We start from the raw sequence: 22,114 nt of genomic DNA on the forward strand, positions 1-22,114 counted from the left end.
TGGGTGGTCATATAAAGGGGAGCTGTGCTCTGGTGCAATTTGTAGAGTCTCTAATTCCACTGTTAATTTTCCTCTCTCATTTCTCTCACAGTGTTTTTCTTACCCAAGTCTCTGGCTTCTCTCCAGACCTTAACTAGAAGCAAGACAGATGCTTCAGAATCAGGATGGGGGGGTGGTGGATGGTGGGGGGGAACCCATCCTAATCAAGATTCCTTCCCTCAGTCCCATATATATAATTAACATTAATAACAGAAGCACAAGGCTAGTTCTCACTTATATTAAGAATTGACTTTCATGGTAGCATCTGGAACCAAGTGGCTGAAAAGAGAGTTAGCATATAAAGCCAATTAAAATTTTGACTAATCATGAACCTAAAGGCTGAAATAGTTCAGATGAAGAGTTGGGGGTGGGGGGGTCACAAAGGGGTCTATTGTGTTGTTCCTGATATAGATGACCTGTAACAATGGACAGAGGGATTTATTTGAGGTCTAGGCCCATGATTAGTCAACAATTTGTTTGACTTTATATGTTAACTCTTTCCAACACTAAAACAAAGGTGTAAAAATGTTGCGGTAGGCAAAATAGTTGGCATGGAAAGGGCTCCAAGATATCTGTGAATGAATACCCATTCGTTTCACACACTCAACAGTCATTTATTGCCTTTCTGTGACATTTTTTTTTGACTGGTAACTTTATTTTTATTTGTTTGATTTGATATTTTTAAAAATCATTTTTATTGGGGGTTAATAGTTTACAGTACAGTTAGTGACGTGTACAATTTTCCACTATCCTGTGAAAGGTCTTTGTAGAAAATTCTCTCCCCCAACTTAGGTCTTTTTTTTTTTAAGTTTTATTTTCCTTTATTGGGGGATTAATTTTTTACATTTGACAGTAAATACAATCATTCGTACATACATAATATTTCTCAGTTTTCCACATAACAATACAACCCCCTCTAGGTTCTCTGTCATCCTTTTCTAGGACCTGAACTCCCTCCTCCACCCAACCAACTCAGTCTCAGTTCTGCTTAATGTTTTCTGATCTTGTTTTTCAACTTCTACCTGAGAGTGAGATCATCCCATACTCATCCTTCTGTTTCTGACTTATTTCACTTAACATGATTTCTACAAGTTCCATCCAGGATGGGCTGAAAACGATGAAGTCACCATTTTTAATAGCTGAGTGGTATTCCGTTGTGTATATCTCACAGCTTGTTCAGCCACTCCTCTGTTGTTGCACACCTGGGTTGCTTCCAGGTTTTGGCTATTACAAATTGTGCTGCTATGATATGGGTATATACAAATCTTTTTTTTTTTAATTTATTTTTTATTTAAGAAAGGATTAATTAACAAAACCATAGGGTAGGAGGGGTACAACTCCACACAATTCCCACCGCCCAATCTCCATATCCCACCCCCTCCCCCGATAGCTTTCCCATTCTCTATCCCTCTGGGAGCATGGACCCAGGGTCATTGAGGGTTGCAGAAGGTAGAAGGTCTGGCTTCTGTAATTGCTTCCTCGCTGAACATGGGCGTTGACTGGTCGGTCCATACTCCCAGTCTGCCTCTCTCTTTCCCTAGTAGAATGGGTCTCTGGGGAAGCTGAGCTCCAGGACACATTGGTGGTGTCTTCAATCCAGGGAAGTCTGGCCGGCATCCTGATGACACCTGGAACCTGATGACTGAAAAGAGAGTTAACATACAAAGCCAAACAAATTGTTGAGCAATCATGGACCCAAAGCTTGGAAAAGTGGAGAGGAAGTATTAGGGAGGTACTCACTGCAAACTCTAGTATACTTCTGCTTTCTTACTTTGGTGCCATACTCCAAACTCAGTCAATTTCTGCTTTGCGTTTCTAATTCTTTTTTTTTTTTTTACATGCATAACATTCCCCAGATTCCCATTTAGCAATACAACCCCCACTATTTCATTCATCATTTTTCATGGACCTGTATTCTCCCCACCCACCCACCCACCCCAGAGTCTTTTACTTTGGTGTAATACTCCAATTCCATTTCAGGTTCGACTTGTGTTTTCTTTTCTAATCTTGTTTTTCAACTTCGGCCTGAGAGTGAGATCATTCCATATTCATCCTTCTGTTTCTGACTTATTTCACTCAACATGATTTTTTCAAGGTCCATCCAAGATGGACCTTGAAAACGGACTTCACCTTGAAAACGGTGAAGTCACCATTTTTTACAGCTGAGTAGTATTCCATTGTGTATATATACCACAACTTGCTCAGCCACTCATCTGTTGTTGGACACCTGGGTTGTTTCCAGGTTTTGGCTATTACAAATCTTTTTAGATAGGTGTGTTGGATATATCCCCAGGAGAAGAATTGCAGGATCATAGGTTAGGCCCATTTCTAGCCTTCTGAGAGTTCGCCAGATGGCTCTCCACAGGGGTTGGACCAATTTACATTCTCACCAGCAGTGCCAGAGGGTTCCTTTGTCCCCACAACTTCTCCAGAATTTGTTGCTGCTATCTTTTAGGGTGTATGACATTCTCACAGGAGTGAAGTGGTATCTCATTGTTGTCTTTATTTGCATTTATCTTATAATCAATGACTTGGAACATTTTATCATGTAGTTCTCAGTCTTTTATATCTCTCCTGTAGTGAATATTCTGTCCATGTCCTCTCCCATTTTTGGATGGGGTCATTTGTTTACTTGTTGAGTTTGGCAAGCTCTTTATATATTTTGGTTATTAGCCTCTTATCTGATGTATGGCATGTAAAGATATTCTCCCATTCTGTGAGAGGTCTCTTGGTTTGAGTAGTGGTTTCTTTTACTGTGCAGAAGCTTTAAAAAAATATAATTAAATTTAAAAAATTTAATTATTTTAATTAAAATTAAATTAAATTAAATTAATTTTATTTTTGAGAGAGATACAGAGAGAGAGAGAGAGAAACACCAGAGCACTGCTCAGCTCTGGCTTATTACTGCTCAGCTCTGGCTTATTGTGGTACGGGGGATTGAACCTGGGATTTAGGAGCCTCAGGCATGAGAGTCTGTTTGCATAACCATTATGCTGTCTCCCCTGCCCATGCAGAAGCTTTTTAATTTGATGTAGTCCCACTGGTTTATGCTTGCCTTAGTCTTCTTTGTAATTTGATTCGTTTCATTGAAAATGTCTTTAAAATTTATGCGGAAAGGAGTTCTGCCAATATTTTCCTCTAAGTATCTGATAGTTTCTAGTCTAACATCCAAGTCCTTGATCCACTTGGAATTTACTTTTGTGTTTGGTGAAATATAGTGTTTCAGTTTCATTCTCCTGCATGTTTCATTTTTTCCAACACAGTTTATTAAAAAAAAATTTTTTTTTAAATTTTAATTTTATTCCCTTTTGTTGCCCTTGTTGTTTTATTGTTGTAGTTATTATTGTTGTTGTCGTTGTTGTTGGATAGGACAGAGAGAAACGGAGAGAGGAGGGGAAGACAGAGAGGGGGAGAGAAAGATAGACACCTGCAGACCTGCTTCACCGCCTGTGAAGCGACTCCCCTGCAGGTGGGGAGCCAGGGTTCAAACCGAGATCCTTATGCCGGTCCTTGTGCTTTGCACCACCTGCGCTTAACCCGCTGCGCTACAGCCCGACTCCCTCCAACACAGTTTTTAAAGAGACTTCCCTTTCCCCATTTAAGAGCCTGGGCAACATTGTCAATGATTAGATGTCCATAGGTGTGGGGGCTTAGTTCTGGGCTCTCAATTTTATTCCACTGGTCAGTGTGTCGATTCATGTTCCAGTATCAAGCAGTTTTGATGACAATGGCCCTATAACACAATTTGAGATCTGGGAATGTGATGCCTCTGGTTCTGTTCTTTCTTCTCAAGATTGTTTTGTCAATTCTAGGTTTTTTCTGGTTCCAGATAAACATTTTAGCATTTGTTGTATTCTCCTAAAAATGTGCTTGGGATCTTGATGGGGATAGCATTAAGTTTGTAGATGACTCTGGGTAATATATTCATTTTAATGATGTTAATTCTTCCAATCCATGAACATGGAACATCTTTCCACTTCTTTGTGTATTTTTCTATTTCCTTGAGTATTGACTCATAATTTCCAGCATACATAATTTTATACATAATTATACATATATACATAATTTTATACATAATTATACAATATACATAATTTTCCAGTATACTCATAATTTCCAGTATACAGTATTCACTTCTTTGGTTAGGTTTATTCATAGATGTTTTATTGTTTTTGTTGCTATAGTAAAAGGAATTGATTTCTGGATTTCAACTTCTTCTAGCCTACTGTTTGCATAGATGTATGCCACTGATTTTTGAATGTTAATTTTGTAGCTTGACACCTTACTGTATTGTATGATGATTTCCAAAAGCTTCTTGCTGGATTCCTTAGGTTTTTCCATGTATACTATCATGTCATCTGCAAATAAGGAGAGTTTGACTTCTTCTCTTCCAATCTGTATGCCTTTAATTCCTTGCTCCTGCCTGATTGTTATGGCAAGAACTTCCAACACTATGTTGAATAGTAATGGTGATAGTGGGCAGCCCTGTCTAGTACCTGATCTGAGGGGAAATGCTTCCAGTTTTTCACCATTGAGTATGATGTTGGCTGTAGGTTTGCTATATATAGACTCCACTATCTTGAGGAATTTTCCATCTATTCCCATTTTTTGTAGTGTTTTGATCATAAAGGGATGTTGTATTTTGTCAAAGGCTTTCTCTGCATCTGTTGATATGACCATGTGGTTTTTGGTCTTGCTTTTGTTGATGTGGTGGATCACATTGATTGATTTACGTATACTAAACCAACCTTGCATGCCTGGGATAAACCCCACTTGGTCATGATGAACAATCTTTTTGATATACTGCTGTATCCGGTTGGCTAGAATTTTGTTCAGTATTTTCGCATCTATGTTCATCAGAGATATTGGTCTGTAGTTTTCTTTTTTGGTTGTGTCCCTGTCTGCTTTTGGTATCAGCGTGATGTTGGCTTCATAGAAGCTGGAAGGGAGTATTCCAGTGTCTTCAATCTTCTGGAAGACTTTAAAAAGTAGAGATATTAGTTCTTCTTTGAAGCTTTTGTAGAATTCATTTGTAAAACCATCTGGTTCAGGACTTTTATTTTTGGGAAGATTTTTGATAACTGTTTCAATTTCATTAGCTGTGATGGGCCTGTTCATGTTATCTAGTTCCTCTTTACTTAGTTTTGGAAGTTGGTAGGTATCTAGGAAATCATCCATTTCTTCCGGGTTCTCTAGCTTGGTGGCATATAGTTGTTCATAGAAGCCTCGCATGATATGTTGAATTTCTGCGGTGTCTGTTGTGACATCTCTTCTTTCATTTACTATCCAATTTATTTGGGTCTTCTCCCTTTTCTGTTTTGTAAGCCTGGATAAAGGTTTATTGATTTCTTTCTTTCTGTGTTTGCCTTGTTGAGGTAGGTGGGTTTCCTGTAGAGAGCATATTGTTGGGGTGTGTTTCTGATCCATCTTCCTACTCTGTGTCTTTTATTTATTTATTTATTTATTTATTTTTCCTCCTCCAGCGTTATTGCTGGGCTCGGTGCCTGTACCATGAATCCACCGCTCCTGGAGGCCATTTTTTCCCCCCTTTTGTTGCCCTTGTTGTAGCTTCGTTGTGGTTATTATTATTGCCCTTGTTGATGCAATTCATTGTTGGATAGGACAGAGAGAAATGGAGAGAGGAGGGGAAGACAGAGAAGGGGAGAGAAAGATAGACACCTGCAGACCTGCTTCACCGCCTGTGAAGCGACTCCTCTGCAGGTGGGGAGCCGTTGGCTCGAACCGGGATCCTTACGCCGGTCCCTGTGCTTTGCGCCACATGCGCTTAACCCACTGCGCCACCGCCCGACCCCGACTCTGTGTCTTTTAATAGGTGAATCCAGGCCATTGACATTTATTGATATCAAAGACTGAAGATATTTTAACGCCATTCCTGTAGAGTTTTTAAGTGTTCTGATATATGGCATATTTATGGTGGTCTGACTGTTTATAGGCGACCTTTCAGAACTTCTTTCAGGGCAGGCTTGGTGATAGTTGATTCCTTCAACTGTTGGTTCTCTGAGAAGGTTTTTATGCCTCCATCTAGTCTGAATGACAGTCTAGCAGGACACAGTATTCTTGATTGAAAGCCTTTCTCATTGATCACTTGATAGGCCATTCTCCTCTGGCCTTTAGTTTTTGTGTGGAGAAGTCTGCTGCTAGTCTTATGGGTTTTCCTCTGTAGGTGACTCTTTGTTTTTCTCTTGCAGCCTTCAGGATCCTTTCTTTATCCTTATTCCTTTTCATTCTAAATATGATGTGTCTTTAAGTCTGGGTTAATTCTGTTTGGAACCCTCTGGGCTTCTTGAACCTTTATGTCTTTGGTGTTGTCTAAACTAGAGAAATTTCCAGCTATTATGTCCTGAAGAATGCTTTCTTCCTCTCCCGCTCTTTCTTCCTCTGGTAAGCCAATAATGCATATATTATTTCTCTTGAAGTCATCCCATAGTTCTCTGTTGCTTTCTTCAGTATCTCTTTTTGAGATCTCTTACTTCTTTTTTAGATCTCTTACTTCTAATTTGTTCTCGATCTTGCTAATTCTGTCTTCAGCCTCATTGATTCTATTCTCTCTCTCCTCTACTGTTTTCTGGATTTCATCTATTTTGTTACCCTTTTCTGATACTATTTTAGCTTGTTCAGCTAGTTGTGTTCTTAGTTCAGCTATTTCAGCTTTCAGCTCTCTAATAACCTTGAGATAATTAGGGTTTTCTTCCAGTGTCTCATTTGTTGTTTCTGCATTTTTGATGACAATTCTTTCAAACTCTCTACTCACTACTGTGATTATTATTTTTAACTAGTGTTTGGATGTTGACCTCATTATTTTGTGCTTCAACTTTTGGGGGGCTTTTATCTGGTTTCTTGTCCTGGTTCATTTCTCCAATACTTATTCTTGTTGGTTTACCCATTCTATATAGTATGTTATGAGGTCCCTCTCTCAGTACTTTTGAAATTATTTATCATCTTGCCTGGATTGAGTTGTGTCTAAGTAAGGTAATTAAAGGGTTCACAGTTGTGGAAATTGACAGTTGTTTCAATATTATTTTAATTCCTGAGTTGGAGTACAGTGGTTTAAAGCTTCTTTTGTTCTTTTTCTTCCCTGTAGGCTATGAGAGCCTGAGGACTTTTAAACTATAAGTCACCCTCACTCCTAACCAAGAGATAAATCAGGGTGGGGGAGAAATAATCCAGTGGTTATGCAAAGAGACTGTCACACTGTAAGACCACAAAGCTCTGGGCTCAATTCAGCTTCTTTGCCATGCCAGGCAGCACTGCTGGGCCCTATTAGTTTCTAAACAAGTCCTGTTTATAGTCTGTAGCTTCTGAGGCAACTATTCACTATGTTCTCATCAGCAGAACAACATGGAAAGTCTCCTACCACACAGCCCCACTGCTAGGCCACCAAGCTGTAGATCTTCTCCTGAGTTTCCTAGTCAGTTCTCTGTTCCCTGGTGTCAGCACAGGGCCTCCCCCTGCTGCTCCAGCCTCTGATAGTAGTAGCACTGGAGACTCACAGTTACATTTGGTGAGTCTTAGGGCAGTCATCTCCTCCCTTCATCAGTCTTTTTGTTGGTAAAACAGACTGGAGGTGGTGCCTTACCGGTAAACTGCTGGACTGTTACCAGCCACTGAATCTCTCCCTAGGCTTCTCTCTGTCCATGTGTCACATGTATTTGAATTCACCAGTGATTTGGAGGGTTCCTGAAGTTGTTCTAGTCCTGCATTGTTGCAGACCCAGATGATCTTCTTTGGTATTCCTGGTTGACCCAGGAGAGGAGAGAAACACATCTGCTTTAAAGATTATTTTATTGTGGAGTAATGGTTTATATAAATCAATGTTAAAAGAACTATTTCAGTTATCATGGACTTTACCATCTAGGAAGAAGAGAGAGTAGAAGAGCAGAGAATGTAGTAATCTTTTCAAAAAAATATTTTGTTATTTTTATTTGTTTTGAATAGAAACAAATTGAGAGTGAAGGAGAGATAGAGAGAGAGTGAGAGAGAGACAGAGAGAGAGATAGAGACCTGCAGTACTTTCTCACTGCTTTGAAGTGTCCCCCCTGCAGGTGGAGACCCAGCACCTTGCACACTATAACATGTGCACTCTACTAGGTTCACTACCATCTGACCCTCGCAGTAGTATTTATGAAGGGAATAATCAGGAAGTTGAATTAAGCAGTAATAGCATAAAAGCATATACTGGGTTGTTGGAAAAGTCATGACTTTTTTTTTCCAGCAACCCAATAGACATTGCAGATAAGTGATTAGAGAAACCATCTCTGAGAAAGGCATTTGAAACCCAAAGGATGAGTAGAAATCAGCTATGCAAGGAGTGGAGAAGAGTATTTCAGCTCAGAGATCAGCATGTACTGATCTGAGGTAGGAAAAATCGGGATGCATCTAAATAACTGAAAGGCAAGCATGCATTTGAAATCTAGCTTTGATTTTTAATATCAATGAGAGGCAGATAGAAGCCACTACATTTTTTGAGTCTTCATTCTTCTTATTTAAATGCAAGATATGACACATATCTCATAGGACTTTTGAGAGGAGTTAATGGTAATTAAATGATATATAACTTCCTTACAAAGGTCTCATTCCTGAGTATGCTCAACCTGTCTGATTTCCTAATCAAGTAGATGTGGGAGCTGGAGTGAGAGAACATATTCCCTCTCTTCTGCTTCTACTTAAACACTAAAAGAGAATAAGCACAGAGTCCATTTTCTCATTTTAGTGACTTTGACAATCAAAGGAGAAAAGAAACACTGGGAGTAAAACAAGAGGGCGTTCTTTTTAGAATGTACTTTATAATACACAGAATAAGTCGACAGAATACATTTTAAAGATCAGGGAGGATTGATTATGTTTTGACTTGTGGAGATGACTAAGGTTTGGGACTAGGTGTTTAGGAAGCAGAATAAAAGGAAATAATGATCATTGTGTATCATACAATACACAATGTATGAGCCCATACAGAGCAGACACAGTGCTTAGCAGGTTATATATCTTATGTTTTTAAAAAATTATTTATTTTTTAATATTTTATTTTTATTTATCAGAGAGTGAGAAATTGAGAGAGGAGGGGGAAATAGAGAGGGAGAGAGATAAAGAGACACCTGCAGCCCTGCCTTACCACTTGTGAAGCTTTCCCCCTGCAGGTGGAGAGCAGGGACTTGAACCCGGGTTCTTGTGCACTGGAATGTGTGCACCACTGCCTGGCCCCATATGTCTTATCTTATTTAATCCTCACAATAATTCTTTAAGACTAATTCAAAGATGAAAAAGCTCAGAGGGAAATGTAGGATTTACTCAACCCTTTTCTCATTTAATGGATCATAATAGAGAACTGGTAATTCTTTGGAAATTAAGAGTTTATAAAGTTAGCACAGTGTATGCAGTTGATAAATTTCTTCAGAATACCATATTGTGGTAGAACCACATTGCCATTAATTTATTAATGATTAGGATATAATGGAAGTTACTGATTACTATTTGTTACTAATAATTCATTATCATAAGTTGATTTTGAGCCAAATGCATTTTCTGGATGCCAAGCTATGTCTCAAGCACTGTAGTGGGGACTGGGGTAGATAGCATAATGGTTATGCAAAGAGACTCTCATCCTTGAGGCTCCAAAGTCCCAAGTCCAACCCCTTGTACCACCATAAGCCAGAGTTGAACAATGCTTTGGTTAATAACAAGAAGAAGAAGAAGAAGAAGAAGAAGAAGAAGAAGAAGAAGAAGAAGAAGAAGGAGAAGGAGAAGGAGAAGGAGAAGGAGAAGGAGAAGGAGAAGGAGAAGGAGAAGGAGAAGGAGAAGGAGAAGGAGAAGGAGAAGAAGAAGAAGAAGAAGAAGAAGAAAGACCTCTTCTCAGACACTATAGTGGGTAGAGATGAGTAGTGCCCAGTTTGGTTTGATTACATAGAATAACTGATAGTCCCCTGCAGGTAGGGGGTGCAGTGGAGCAGGGATGGCTTAGCAAAGTCCAGGAGCTATACGGATTTTGATGTCATGAGTAAGAGCTTTATATCTTAATATTTGAAAGATAAGCATATCATTGTATTTACAGTTAATTTCATTTTATTAATATTATCTCTTAATTAGTTTTTTCATCAGTACTGCTTAGCTCTAGCTTATGGTGATACCACACAGATAGAACCTGGAAGCTCTGAGCCTTGGACATGAAAAGTTGTCTGTATGATCATTATCTCCCCAGTCTGATCACAGTCTTAGTACTGAAAGACAGTTTAATATCTTATTTTATTTTTTTACTAGAGCACTGCTCCACTCTGACTTATGGTGGGTATCAGGGATTGAACCTGGGACTTTGGAGCCTCAGGCATGAATTAGAGTCTCTTTGCATAACCATTATATTATCTACCCGAGCCCACAAGACAATTTATACAGTTATTTTTAGACTAAGTTTTGTAAGCACCAGTTTACCTCTAGGAACACATCAATAACCTCAGTAGTATAATATGCTCCTTTTTTCCTTTTAGGAACAGTGGATGGTGCCATGGACCTGATCTTGATCAACTCCCTACCTCTTGTGTCTGATGCTGAAACATCCCTCACCTGCATTGCTTCTGGCTGGCACCCCCATGAACCCATCACTATTGGAAGGGACTTTGAAGCCTTAATGAATCAACACCAAGATCCACTGGAAGTGACTCAAGATGCAACCAGAGAATGGGCCAAAAAAGTTGTCTGGAAGAGAGAAAAGGCTAGTAAAATCAATGGTGCTTACTTCTGTGAAGGAAGAGTCCGAGGAGATATAATAAGGATACGAACCATGAAGATGCGCCAACAAGGTAAAATGTACTTTAGTTACTAAGTAGTTAAGACCACTGAGGTGTGAATGCACCTTTTTTGGTATTGTTTTGGGGGCTGCTCACTGTGTGTAGAACTTGAAGAATTTTTTTTTTTTTGCCTCTTCCCAAGCCTTACTGCCACTAATAGATAGAACACAGTGATTAAACAGACCATATAATTCAATTCTTATCAACCCCTTCACTAGGTGTTGGGCCTGAGTCCTAAAACGAAATACATCATATGTTCTACTAAGGGTTCTATGTCTCTTGGGGACATATGAATATGTTGCCTGTATGTATAAGAACCTGTGTAATCTCTGAGTCCTTGTCAGTCTGAGCTGGAAGTCCATGGTCACAGCTAAGAACATTCTAGGCTTCGATCATTTCAGAACCAGTCTTCAGGATTCACTGATTAGGGCCCTAGAGGATGGGATGGCCTGCTATTGACCAAAAGGTTCATCATTAAGCAATCCAGTCTCTTGCCCTTTTCCAGCTTTTGTAGTTCTTACTTTATCTGATGAGTTTAGTCTTTCTCCCAGTTGTTAAAGTGTTGGGCATCGGCTTCATTTTATTGTTCCAAAGCAAGTCAAATAGCTGAGCCTGTTTAGATAAATTGATGCCCTGTCAGAATGTGTAGGAAGTTAAATAGCAGCATGTGAATATGAAGGGGGTGTCGAATGGTGAGGAAGAATTGAGACTATTGAAGGTTACTGTTCTTGGAAAGAGGCTGAGATTTAATTTTTGTAGTCAAGTAGCCAGGCCTAGCTCACAGAACTCTGAAGGGGATGTAGAAAGTTTTCTGCAAGGAATAAGTGTTGTTCATTTAGTTACCATCTTGGACCAGCAGTGGAATGGAGCTCTTTTCCCCAAATAGAAATGAGTCGAAAGCTAAATCTTTAGTTTAAAAAAAATGTTCCAATTGATAGCAGTTTAAGGAGAATGAGTTGCAAATATTTATTTATTTATATATGAGGGAGGAGGAGGGGGGAGATAATGAGAGAGAGAGAGAGAGAGAGAGAGAGACTGAGACTCTGACTATAGCACCAAAACTTCATTCAGTGAGATGAAGGTTGCTCTTGAACCTGGATCACACCCATGGCACAACAGTACACTATCCAAGTAAGCTATTTTTCCAGTCTACAAATATTATTTAATGGCTCTGGTTTTACTTAAGGCTCTCAGGTATGGACAGGTGCTCTTGATGTTGTCTGCTGAGAGGAAGCTACAGATTTCAGTAGAGATGACCTTTACTGGTTCTCACTGGAGTAACCTGGCGCTTCACCCATTAGCTTCTTTCTCTAGTCTGCTCATACCTAAAGCAAAGAAACCATTACCAAATTAATATCATCATGACTAGAAGGGAAACTGAGTCACTTTATGAGATAATGACATTGTGAACTCTGTGGAGTTGAAATTTTTATTTTTTATTTTATTTTTTGTCTCCAGGATTATTGCTGGGGCTTAGTGCATGCACTATGAATCCACTGCTCCTGGAGGCCATTTTTCCCATTTTGTTGCCCTTGTAGTTTTTATTATTGCTGTTGTTGTTGGACAGGACAGAGAGAAATTGAGAGAGGAGGGGAAGACAGAGAGGGGAAGAGAAAGATAGATACCTGCAGACCTGCTTTACCGCTTGGCTTCACCGCCTTTGAAGCAACTCCCCTGCAGGTGGGGAGCTGGGGCTCAAACTGGAATCTTTTCATCCATCCCTGTGCTTCGTACCATGTGAGCTTAACCTGCTGCGCTACCACCCGGCCCCCTATAGAGCTGAAATTTTACTTATAAAGCTGAACCAGATAAGAAGCACACCTCTGCATATTGTTCTACTTGGTAGGTTTTCATACACACATGTATAATTTTTGGGATCAGTGTTTCCCAAAATTGGAACTGTTTGTAAATCACCTGTGGTTCTCACTAAAATGAACACTGATGGATGGGGGTGATAGCATAATGGTTATGTAAAGAGACTCTCAAGCCTGTAGTTCCAAAGTCTAGGGTTCAACCCCCAGCATCACCATATGCCTAAGCGGAGCTGTTTTCTGGTTTAAAAAAAGAAAGAAAAAAACAACCCGGAGTCTCAAGGGATTATTAAGGACTGGGCACAGGTGGAGGAGATTGAACTCACACATTATTAAGCACAAGGATGCAGGTTCAAACTCCCCAGTCCTCACCTGCAAGGGAGAAGCTTCACAATTGGTGACGCACTATTACAGGTGTTTCTCTTTCTCTCTCCCTCTGTATCTCCCGTTCGGCTCTCATTTTCTCGTTGTACTATCAAATTAGTTAAATAAATATAAAAGGGGGAAAATAAACATTGAATGATTCAGTTCTTGGGGAAAGTCTTGAGAATCTACATTTCTTTTTAAAAATTTTTTATTTATAAAAAGGAAACATTGACAAAACCATAGGATAAGAGGGGAACAACTCCACACAATTCCTACCCCATCCCCTCCCCTGATAGCTTTCCTATTCTTTATCCCTCTGGGAGTATGGACCCAGGATCATCATGGGGTGCAGAAGGTGGAAGGTCTGGCTTCTGTAATTAGTTCCCCACTGAACATGAGCGTTGACAGGTGGATCCATACTCCCAGCCTGTCTCTCTCTTTCCCTAGTGGGATGGGGTTCTGGGGACTGGGAGCTCTAGGACACATTGGTGGGGTTGTCTGACCAAGGAAGTCTGGTTGACATTATGGTAGCATCTGGAACCTGGTGGCTGAAAAGAGATCTAACATATAAAGCCAAATAAGTTGTTGACTAATCATGAACCTAAAGGTTGGAATAGTGCAGATGAAAAGTTGGGGGGGGGTCTCCATTTTGTAGATAGCTAGTAGGCATATTTTAGTTATTTTCCAAAGGGCCTGTGGCTATACTAGCTTTTTTTCCCGAGTCTAAAATCTGATATGCAGGTGGATCCAAGTTATTATCTGGGGAGATTATGTCATGGCTGGAAAAAGGACCAAAAAGCTAGATCAGGGAAGAGAGTAGCTCCCAAATATGGGGAAGGTGTATAAATATTGTTGACTGTAAACCCCATCAATTTGATGTGATCTGGGGCATAGGGGCCCATGTAACCTCTGCATCCCTATAGGTCTGAACATTCTGTGGTCATGAGTAGGGGACATTCCAAGCTGCCCCATTTCAGGACTCATCTTCCTCAGGTGGTAGATAGAGTATGTTATCCAATCTCCCTTCAGAGGATGGAACATTCTCTACCACAATGGTACAATTTCTTATCTCTCTATGGTAGGTATATAACAGGTGACTTTTTAAGATCGATCCCAGAAATCTAGTAGGTTATTTCTCTCCTCTCGGAGGATGGAACATTCTCTACCATTGTTGATACAAGTTGAGGGCAAGGTCCTATGGGGGCCCACAGAGGGGTCTATTTTGTTGTTTCTGATAGAGATGACTGGTCACATTGGGGAGAGGGATTTATTTGAAGTCTAGGCCCATCATTCCATGTTTGGAATCTCAGCACTCCCGACTCAGGCTCCACCTGATGGGGTGGCCTGAGAGTGACTAAAGAGTCACTGTTAAGGTAGGCCGCCAGTCTCTTGCCCTTATTCAGCTTTTGCAGTCCTTGCTTTGATAAGGTTGGCTTTGGAGTGAGTGAGAGAAGTGTAATAGGAAATAGGTGAGGAGGGTATCTAAGTCTAAGTAGACACTATTTCATTAAGAACTTTATACTGATTCAATGCAGATTATTGTGTACTTTTGCTATGCCCTATCTCATGGGACCTGGTCTATATCTAGGTTTGGGGGCTTTTTTAGGAAGTGAACCACCTGAAATGGAATTAGAGAGTCCTATGAAAGGAAAGGTCTCACCCGAGTAATGAGGGTGAAGGGTTGACATTCCATGCCTGACATCTCTGGACACAGTCTGAAGTGATGCATGCTGAGGTGGTACTCATTGTGTCGATTAGGTTGGGATCAGCAGATGCAATATTATTTGGTATGAATTGAGAGAAGCATGCAGGAAAGTGAGCCCCATCCTAGAGGTTCCAGGAATGGGGGAAATATAGGCTCTATAGAGGAAGTGGGAAATTCCTGCTGTCTTAGGGCTTAAGAAAGCAATAGATAAGTTATTGCTATAATAAAATTATTTGCCAACTGGGTTAATTTTGAAAAAGTCTTGAGAATCTACATTTCTTTTTTTTTCCCCCCTTTTGTTGCCCTTGTTGTTTTTATTGTTGTAGTTACTATTGTTGTTGATGTCATCGTTGTTGGATAGGACAGAGAGAAATGGAGAGAGGAGAGGAAGACAGAGGGGGAGAGAAAGATAGACACCTGCAGACCTGCTTCACTGTCTGTGGAGCGACCCCTCTGCAGGTGGGGAGCCAGGGGATCCAACCAGAATCCTTAGTCTGGTCCTTGTGCTTAGCCACATGCGCTTAACCCGCTGCACTACCACCCAACCGCCAAGAATCTACATTTCTAACAAGGTTCTAGATGATGTGGTACAGCTTGAGCCATGGTCCACACTTTCAGTAGCAAGAGCTTAGAACCAGTCTCTTGTTAGGGCTCAACCGAAAACATTTCTTTGAATTTTATGTGGTCGTAAAAAGATTTAAAGACAGCAGTCATATCTGAACATCAAAAGTGACTCAAATGACTAGGCATTACTCATGAGGGGAAGGATTTTCTTAGTGAAACTGTGATGCTCACCTTTGAGTGACACTAGGGCGAGTGGGAAAAACGCATAACAGAAATTCCCAGGAATGCAGCTCTCCAGCGAAGGAAGAGAGGTTGGACAAAGGGATGTGAGGTGTGCCAAAGCTATCATGGCAGAAAAGTCAGCTCTGTTATTTTTTACGTGTGTCATTTGGAAATTGAGTTGAATAAAATTATGTCCTGCTGATATTTCTACACCTTCAGTGAAGACTCTCTGAGATTTATGCCCAGTGGTTCCATGGGAATGCAATGGGAAGTGCCACAGTGCCCTTTCTGGGTGGCACTGCTATTATATAAATAAGACCCTGTGGAACACATTAAAAGAGAAATCAGGAGTCAAAGTTCAACTGCATTGATTGCTCCAAATGAAAGTCTGGGTTAGCACAGGTAAAGTACAACTTAAATTCAGTTAACAGAGGCAAAGGCAGGCTTTCATAGTAAGCTGCAATGGAGAGAAAATGGCTTTGGGGGATGGTTGGTACTACGCTGGTTAAGTGCACATAGTACTAAGCACAAGGACCCCTTCCTCTTTTCCTTCCTTCTCCCCCCCCTTTTTTTGATAGAGGATGAGAACTAGAGAGACATTGAGAAAAAATAGACATATGTAGCACTGTCCCATTGCTTGTGAAGCCCCCCCCCACACACACACACCTGCATGTGGAAACCAGGCACTTGAACCCAGGTCAGTGGGCATATAGTAACTTGTGCACTCTACTGAGTGCATCACTGCCTTACCTCTTCCTGTATGTTTATACTAACAAATGTCATGTCGTCCAACTGCTTGCGACTTTTAACTGCTGAAATGTGGTAGGAAAACCTTTATGATAGATCAGCAAAACCTCCAAAACTGTCTTCATGTCAATATTAATTTCCTAGTAAAGCCTCATGGGAACTCAGGAGTGCCTTCCCAGAGACACCACAGCACAGGACAAATATCAGTATATTCCTACTTGCCGCTGACTCAGGCTGACTTGTGCATCTGGAGAGAGGAAGTGGAAAATCCATTTGAGATATGCCAAAACATGGTTTAAGTTGGCTTACATACTGTTTTATTATTATTATTATTATTATCAATGGCATCATCCAAAAAAAGTGAGCAGCAGCTTGTTAAATCTCACTGACGATCTTATTTGGACCCAGGGGTTTATTTATAAATGAAGATTGAAAGATTTTCATATCCCAAAAACCTGTTTCAGATGTTCTATAAAAGCAAGCATAGGTCGGGAGTCAGGTGGTAGTGCAGTGGGTTAAGCGCACATGGTGCAAAGCGCAAGAACCGGCATAAGTATCCCTATTCGAGCCCTGGCTCCCCACCTGCAGGGGAGTCGCTTCACAGGTGGTGAAGCAGGTCTGCAGGTGTCTATCTTTCTCTTCCCCTCTCTGTCTTCCCCTCCTCTCTCCATTTCTCCCTGTCCTTTCCAACAACAACAATAAAACAACAAGGACAACAAAAGGGAGTAAATAAATAAAAAAAGAGAAAGCATAGGTTACTTTTTTCTGTTTTCCTTTGAGAAATAAGTTTAATAACATCATGCTTTCCAAGCATTATTTGTGAAATTGATAGAGAGGGATCATTTGTATCTAAATATTAAAAGCCTGAAGAAAAGTAGGAAGAAAATTTTCATTCAGTTATTCTTATTCATTCAGTTATTCTTTCATTCCACAGGAATTGTTAGACCTCTGTTTGTGCCACACACTGGAGGCGAACATTTCTTTAATACCTATCACATGCCTGATATTCACCTAGTATGTTTTGACCCATCTAAAGTTAGTCTTTGCCACATGGAAATCTCGTACAGAATACTATGACCCCATCTGATTTGACGAGGCTTACAGTTATTGGAACTCAGATGCATATACACACCCAGTTCCCACTGTTGGGCCTGGGAAGGAAAAGTTAAGACTCATTCCAGAGATCAGGCACTGACCACCACCCTGTACTGCCATTGACAACAGATATAAACATACCCTACTAGAATGTTTGATCTAGTAAAGGAAATACATTGTGAGAAGGATAGTAATGAGCACAGGAAAGGCACTGGAAAGCAATTGTGAAGGCACCTAACTTGGATTCTGGGGGTCTGTGTAAGGTTCCTAGAGGAAGTGACATTGAAATGGAGACCTATAAATGAGCAATAATTGTGAATCATAGGGGGAAAATTGGAGCCATGGAGAAGGGAGGAAGTTCATGTTTAGGGCAGGAGTGAGCATATAGTCTTTTTCAAAACCAGAATATAGTTTAAAATGACAGGGATTGAGCCCCTAAAAATACAGAGAATCTGGACAGCTGGTGTGAAACAAGTTTGGATGTCTGGAGTTGTGGCTCAACTTTCACACTTACTCATTGTTAGGAGGTCTTGAGTTAGAGACTAAGAGACCCTTGACTTTATCCCCTGCATCCATAGGCTATCTGAACACTGTCTTTTCACAGTGCTGTTGTAAAAGCATACTTTATTTTATTAGCCTCGGTCCATATCATTAAAACAGACAGCTGAATGTAGCTCAACCATTTTTTTTTTAATCCATGAGAAACTTCTCTATGGCTTTTTAAACCATCTATTTTCTCTTCCATTCCTTAAGAAATAGTGAATTGTGTTGTCAGAGGAGGTTTGTAGATTACTTAGCCCACCCACATTGTAAGTCTCCTTATATAAAATATGAATTGGAAGCACTTTAATGTCCTAGGAGAGACCTCTGAGTGTCAAGATTATGTAACCAGTGAAAGATTTCTAGAACGAAGTGTCCTGCTTCAAATCCTGGCTCTCATACATCATTGTGATCTTGGACAGGTTACTTAACCCTTTCTGTACCTTAATTTTGTCATTTGTAGAACTGAGTAATTGTAGCACCTGTCTCATACCAATATTGTGAAAATTAAACATGTATGACATGTCTAAAATACCTTGTTCATAGCAGGCATTGTTAGATAGTACTTACTTTTTTCTATTTTTGCCATCACTCTGCACAACAAATCCATTACTTCCTATGACTATCCTCCCCCCACCATTTTCATTTTCTAAAGACAGAGATAAATTGAGAGAGAAGGGAGAGATTGGGGAGGAAAGAGAAACACCTACAGCTCTGCTTCATCACTCAAGAAGCTTTTTCCCTGCAAATAGAGGGGCAGGGTCTTGAACCTGGGTCTTTGAACACTGTAATGTGTGTACTCTACTGCATGTGACACTGCCCATCTCCTTGGTACTTACTGTTTTCATGATGTGACTGACTGAGTCACATGGCATCAATCTGTGTGTAATGTGAACTAACTGGGCTCTGATGGCATCAGGCAGCCCTGCAGTGTAGCACATAGGTTTCAGTAGGAATAACTCAGCAGAGAATAACCAGCTCGGAGTGATCAGTACAGGAGCTGGCAGGCTGGGCAGCAATGAGATGCTGGTGTGGCTGTCTTCCTCCCTAAGAAAACAGGGAACTTAAAAAGCACAGTGGCTGAAATAATAAAGAGTAATGGATTGGGGAAAACAGAAAAGCTATATTGGATTTGAGCCTAGTGGGGAATCTTGGTTCCTTTTCAGAACACAATGCTGAGCAAGAAGTCCCATGGTCAGCTAAACAATCTTCACACAAAGGGACAGAAAATATAAACAAACCGATCAGAGAGGAACAGCAGATGAGAGAAGAAATTCTCACAGGAGCCAAGGGGCATGTCAGAGGGAGTACGCTCTACACACATTAGGACTGTTGAATAAAGCCTCTAGTCAGAGCCAAGGGCTCCCCACCTGCCCCTCAAGTCTCTGCCTACCATCCCACTATGCCTGGTTTAGGTTAGTACTGTTGAGACATGCTCATGTCCAGGATAAAAGCCGTTCATATTTGGAAAGCACACTGGACCTCTTCCAAGTGCCTGGCATCACTGAATGTGCCTAACAACCTCCTAAGGCAGACACTTTCACAAGGAAGCCAAGAGGTACGTGGGTAAGCTCCCAAAAAGGGTCAACCAGTGGCCTAAATGGCCTCTATTGCATACCTTATGACTCCAGCACTCACAGTGCCCTTTGGCCCACACCATTCTCCCCGTTTGCCCAATATCACTGTCTGCAGAAAAGGCACATTTGTGGGAATCTGGACACTCAAGAGTGCCTGGCTCAGAGGAGAATAGGCAGACAAGCCTAAATTTCAGGTCCATGATTCAACCCAACTTTTGGCCGAATGGGGCAACTCCTAAACCACTGGTGCACACAGCACTAGATTAGCCTTTAATATATATATATATATGTCATTTTAAAATTTATTACTGGATAGAGATAGAGACAAACTGAGAAGGGATGGGGAGGTAGAGAGAGAGAAAAACAAAGAGACACCTGCAGCCCCGCTTCACCACTTGTGAAGCTTTCCCCCTACAGGTGGGGACCAAGGACTTGAACACAGGTCTTTGCTCATTGTAATGTGAATGCTCAACCAGGTGCACCACACTCTGGTCCCTTGATTAGCCTTTTCAAGTGACCCATCCTGAGAGCCACATGGGGAAAAAGGCACAACAACATGCTAAGTAACCTTGAAGTCTTCAGCATGAGTCTCTCTGGTCTTCAGTCTTCATCCTAATTGAAATTCTTTAGGGACTCAGATCTTGGGCTATAGGGTGTTTTGCTATTGGTTTTCTTTCTTTCTTTCATTCTTTCTTTTTTTATTTTTATTATTAAAAAAATTTTTTTTTAAATATTTTATTTATTTATTTATTCCCTTTTGTTGCCCTTGTTGTTTTATTGTTGTAGTTATTATTGTTGTTGTCATTGTTGGATAGGACAGAGAGAAATGGAGAGAGGAGGGGAAGACAGAGAGGAGGAGAGAAAGACAGACACCTGCAGACCTGCTTCACCACCTGTGAAGCGACTCCTCTGCAGGTGGGGAGCCGGGGTTCGTACCGGGATCCTTATGCCGGTCCTTGTGCTTTGTGCCACCTGCGCTTAACCTGCTGCGCTACAGCCCTACTCCCCCTTTCTTTCTTTCTTTCTTTCTTTCTTTCTTTCTTTCTTTCTTTCTTTCTTTCTTTCTTTCTTTCTTCTCTTCCTTCCTTCCTTCCTTCCTTCCTTCCTTCCTTCCTTCCTTCCTTCTTCCTCCCTCCATCCCTCCCTTCCTTCGTTTTCTTTCTTTCTCTTCCAGGGTTATCACTGGGGCTCGGTGTCTGCACTACGAATCCACTGCTCCTGGAGCCATTCTTTTTATTTTTTTGGATAGAGAAGAGAGAAATTGAGAGGGGAGAGGGGGAAAGAAAGACACCTGTAGACCTGCTTCACCATTTGTGAGGCGACCTCCACCCCTGCAAGTGGGGAGCCGGGGACTCGAATTGGTATCCTTATGTGGGTCCTTGCACTTTGTATTATGTGCACTTAATCCACTGCACTACTCCCCAGCCACCTTGATTCCTTATTTAGGTTTATTCTGGTCAGAGTTTTTATGCAGGTTACCTGTCTTTTTCTTTTTAAGAAACTGTTTTATTTTATTATTATTATTTTAAAGAATTTATTTATTTGTGAGAAAGATCAGAGAAGAGAAAGAACCAGACATCACTCTGGTACATGTACTGCTGGGTATTGATTGAACTTGAGACCTCATGGTTGAGAATCCAATGCTTTATCCACTGTGTCACCTCCCAGACCACTACCTGTTTTTTTCTAATTCATGGAGCTGTATTTATGGCTTAACAGGGGGATGGCATATTTAAAAACCACTTCTGCTTACATAGGTAGGCACAGAGGTCTATGGATATCAAATGGATCTTTAATTGTGTTGTCTGAATCCACTGTTTATTCTTTAGTAATTTTTGTCTGTTTAATCAGCTTTGATAACTTTAATAATGCTTGCATATTTATCAGGCTTAAAAAAAATCCATCAGTTTTTTTTCAAGGTTTTCGAACTGCTGTTGTTAGGTGCATATTCACAAGTTCAGGGTTACTATCTTTTCCTGGTAGATGATTTCTTTTTGTCATCATGTAAAGTTCATCTATATAAAGATAGTCTGGGGCTATAAAATGAAGATTTTCTGATAAAAGTATTGGAATATCAGCTTCTTTTTGTTAGTATTCGTCTGGCATGCATTTTTCTATCCCTCTAATTCTCAACCTTATGTGTCATTATGTTTAATGTGTTGATTGTTATTTTTAAGATTTTTTGTTTATAGAAACAAACTGTGAGGGGTGGGGGGAGACATGAGGGAGAGAGACAGAAAGATACCTACAGCACTATTTCACCACTCATGAAGCTTCCCTACCATTATTGATCCATATTGAGGGCCAGGTCCTATAGGGGCTCACAAAGGGGTCCATTATGTTGTTCTTGATGGAGATGACCAGTGACAGTGTTGAGAGGGATCTGTAGAGGTCTAGGCCCATCATGTCTGTGTGGGAATCCCATGAATGTATCTATATTCTTACAGAGAAAATGGCAATGCCTTTTGTTAGATTCTTTGAAATGAATATTCTAAATGAGAGTTAAAAAAAAAAAAAACCTCGACCCTGGGTCCATGCTCCCAGGGGGCTAGAGAATGGGAAAGCTATCATGGGAGGGGGTGGGTTATGGGGATTGGGTGGTGGGAATTGTGTGGAGTTGTACCCCTCCTACCTTATGTTTTTGTTCACTAA

The 22,114-nt window shown here is 40.6% G+C and overlaps 1 protein-coding gene across 2 annotated transcripts in view; it reads left to right on the forward strand.

Annotated features, from left to right (window-relative positions):
• TEK (TEK receptor tyrosine kinase) overlaps positions 1 to 22,114 on the forward strand; it is a 125,196-nt gene that overhangs the window by 45,006 nt on the left and 58,076 nt on the right. For both annotated transcript variants that reach the window (XM_060199671.1, XM_016193914.2), the window contains exon 2: positions 10,536 to 10,847. In XM_060199671.1, the coding sequence (XP_060055654.1) occupies positions 10,536 to 10,847 (312 nt within the window). The remainder of the gene's footprint in view (positions 1 to 10,535; positions 10,848 to 22,114) is intronic.

This window comes from Erinaceus europaeus, chromosome 10, assembly GCF_950295315.1.
Source record: "Erinaceus europaeus chromosome 10, mEriEur2.1, whole genome shotgun sequence".
Taxonomy (NCBI): domain Eukaryota; kingdom Metazoa; phylum Chordata; class Mammalia; order Eulipotyphla; family Erinaceidae; genus Erinaceus; species Erinaceus europaeus.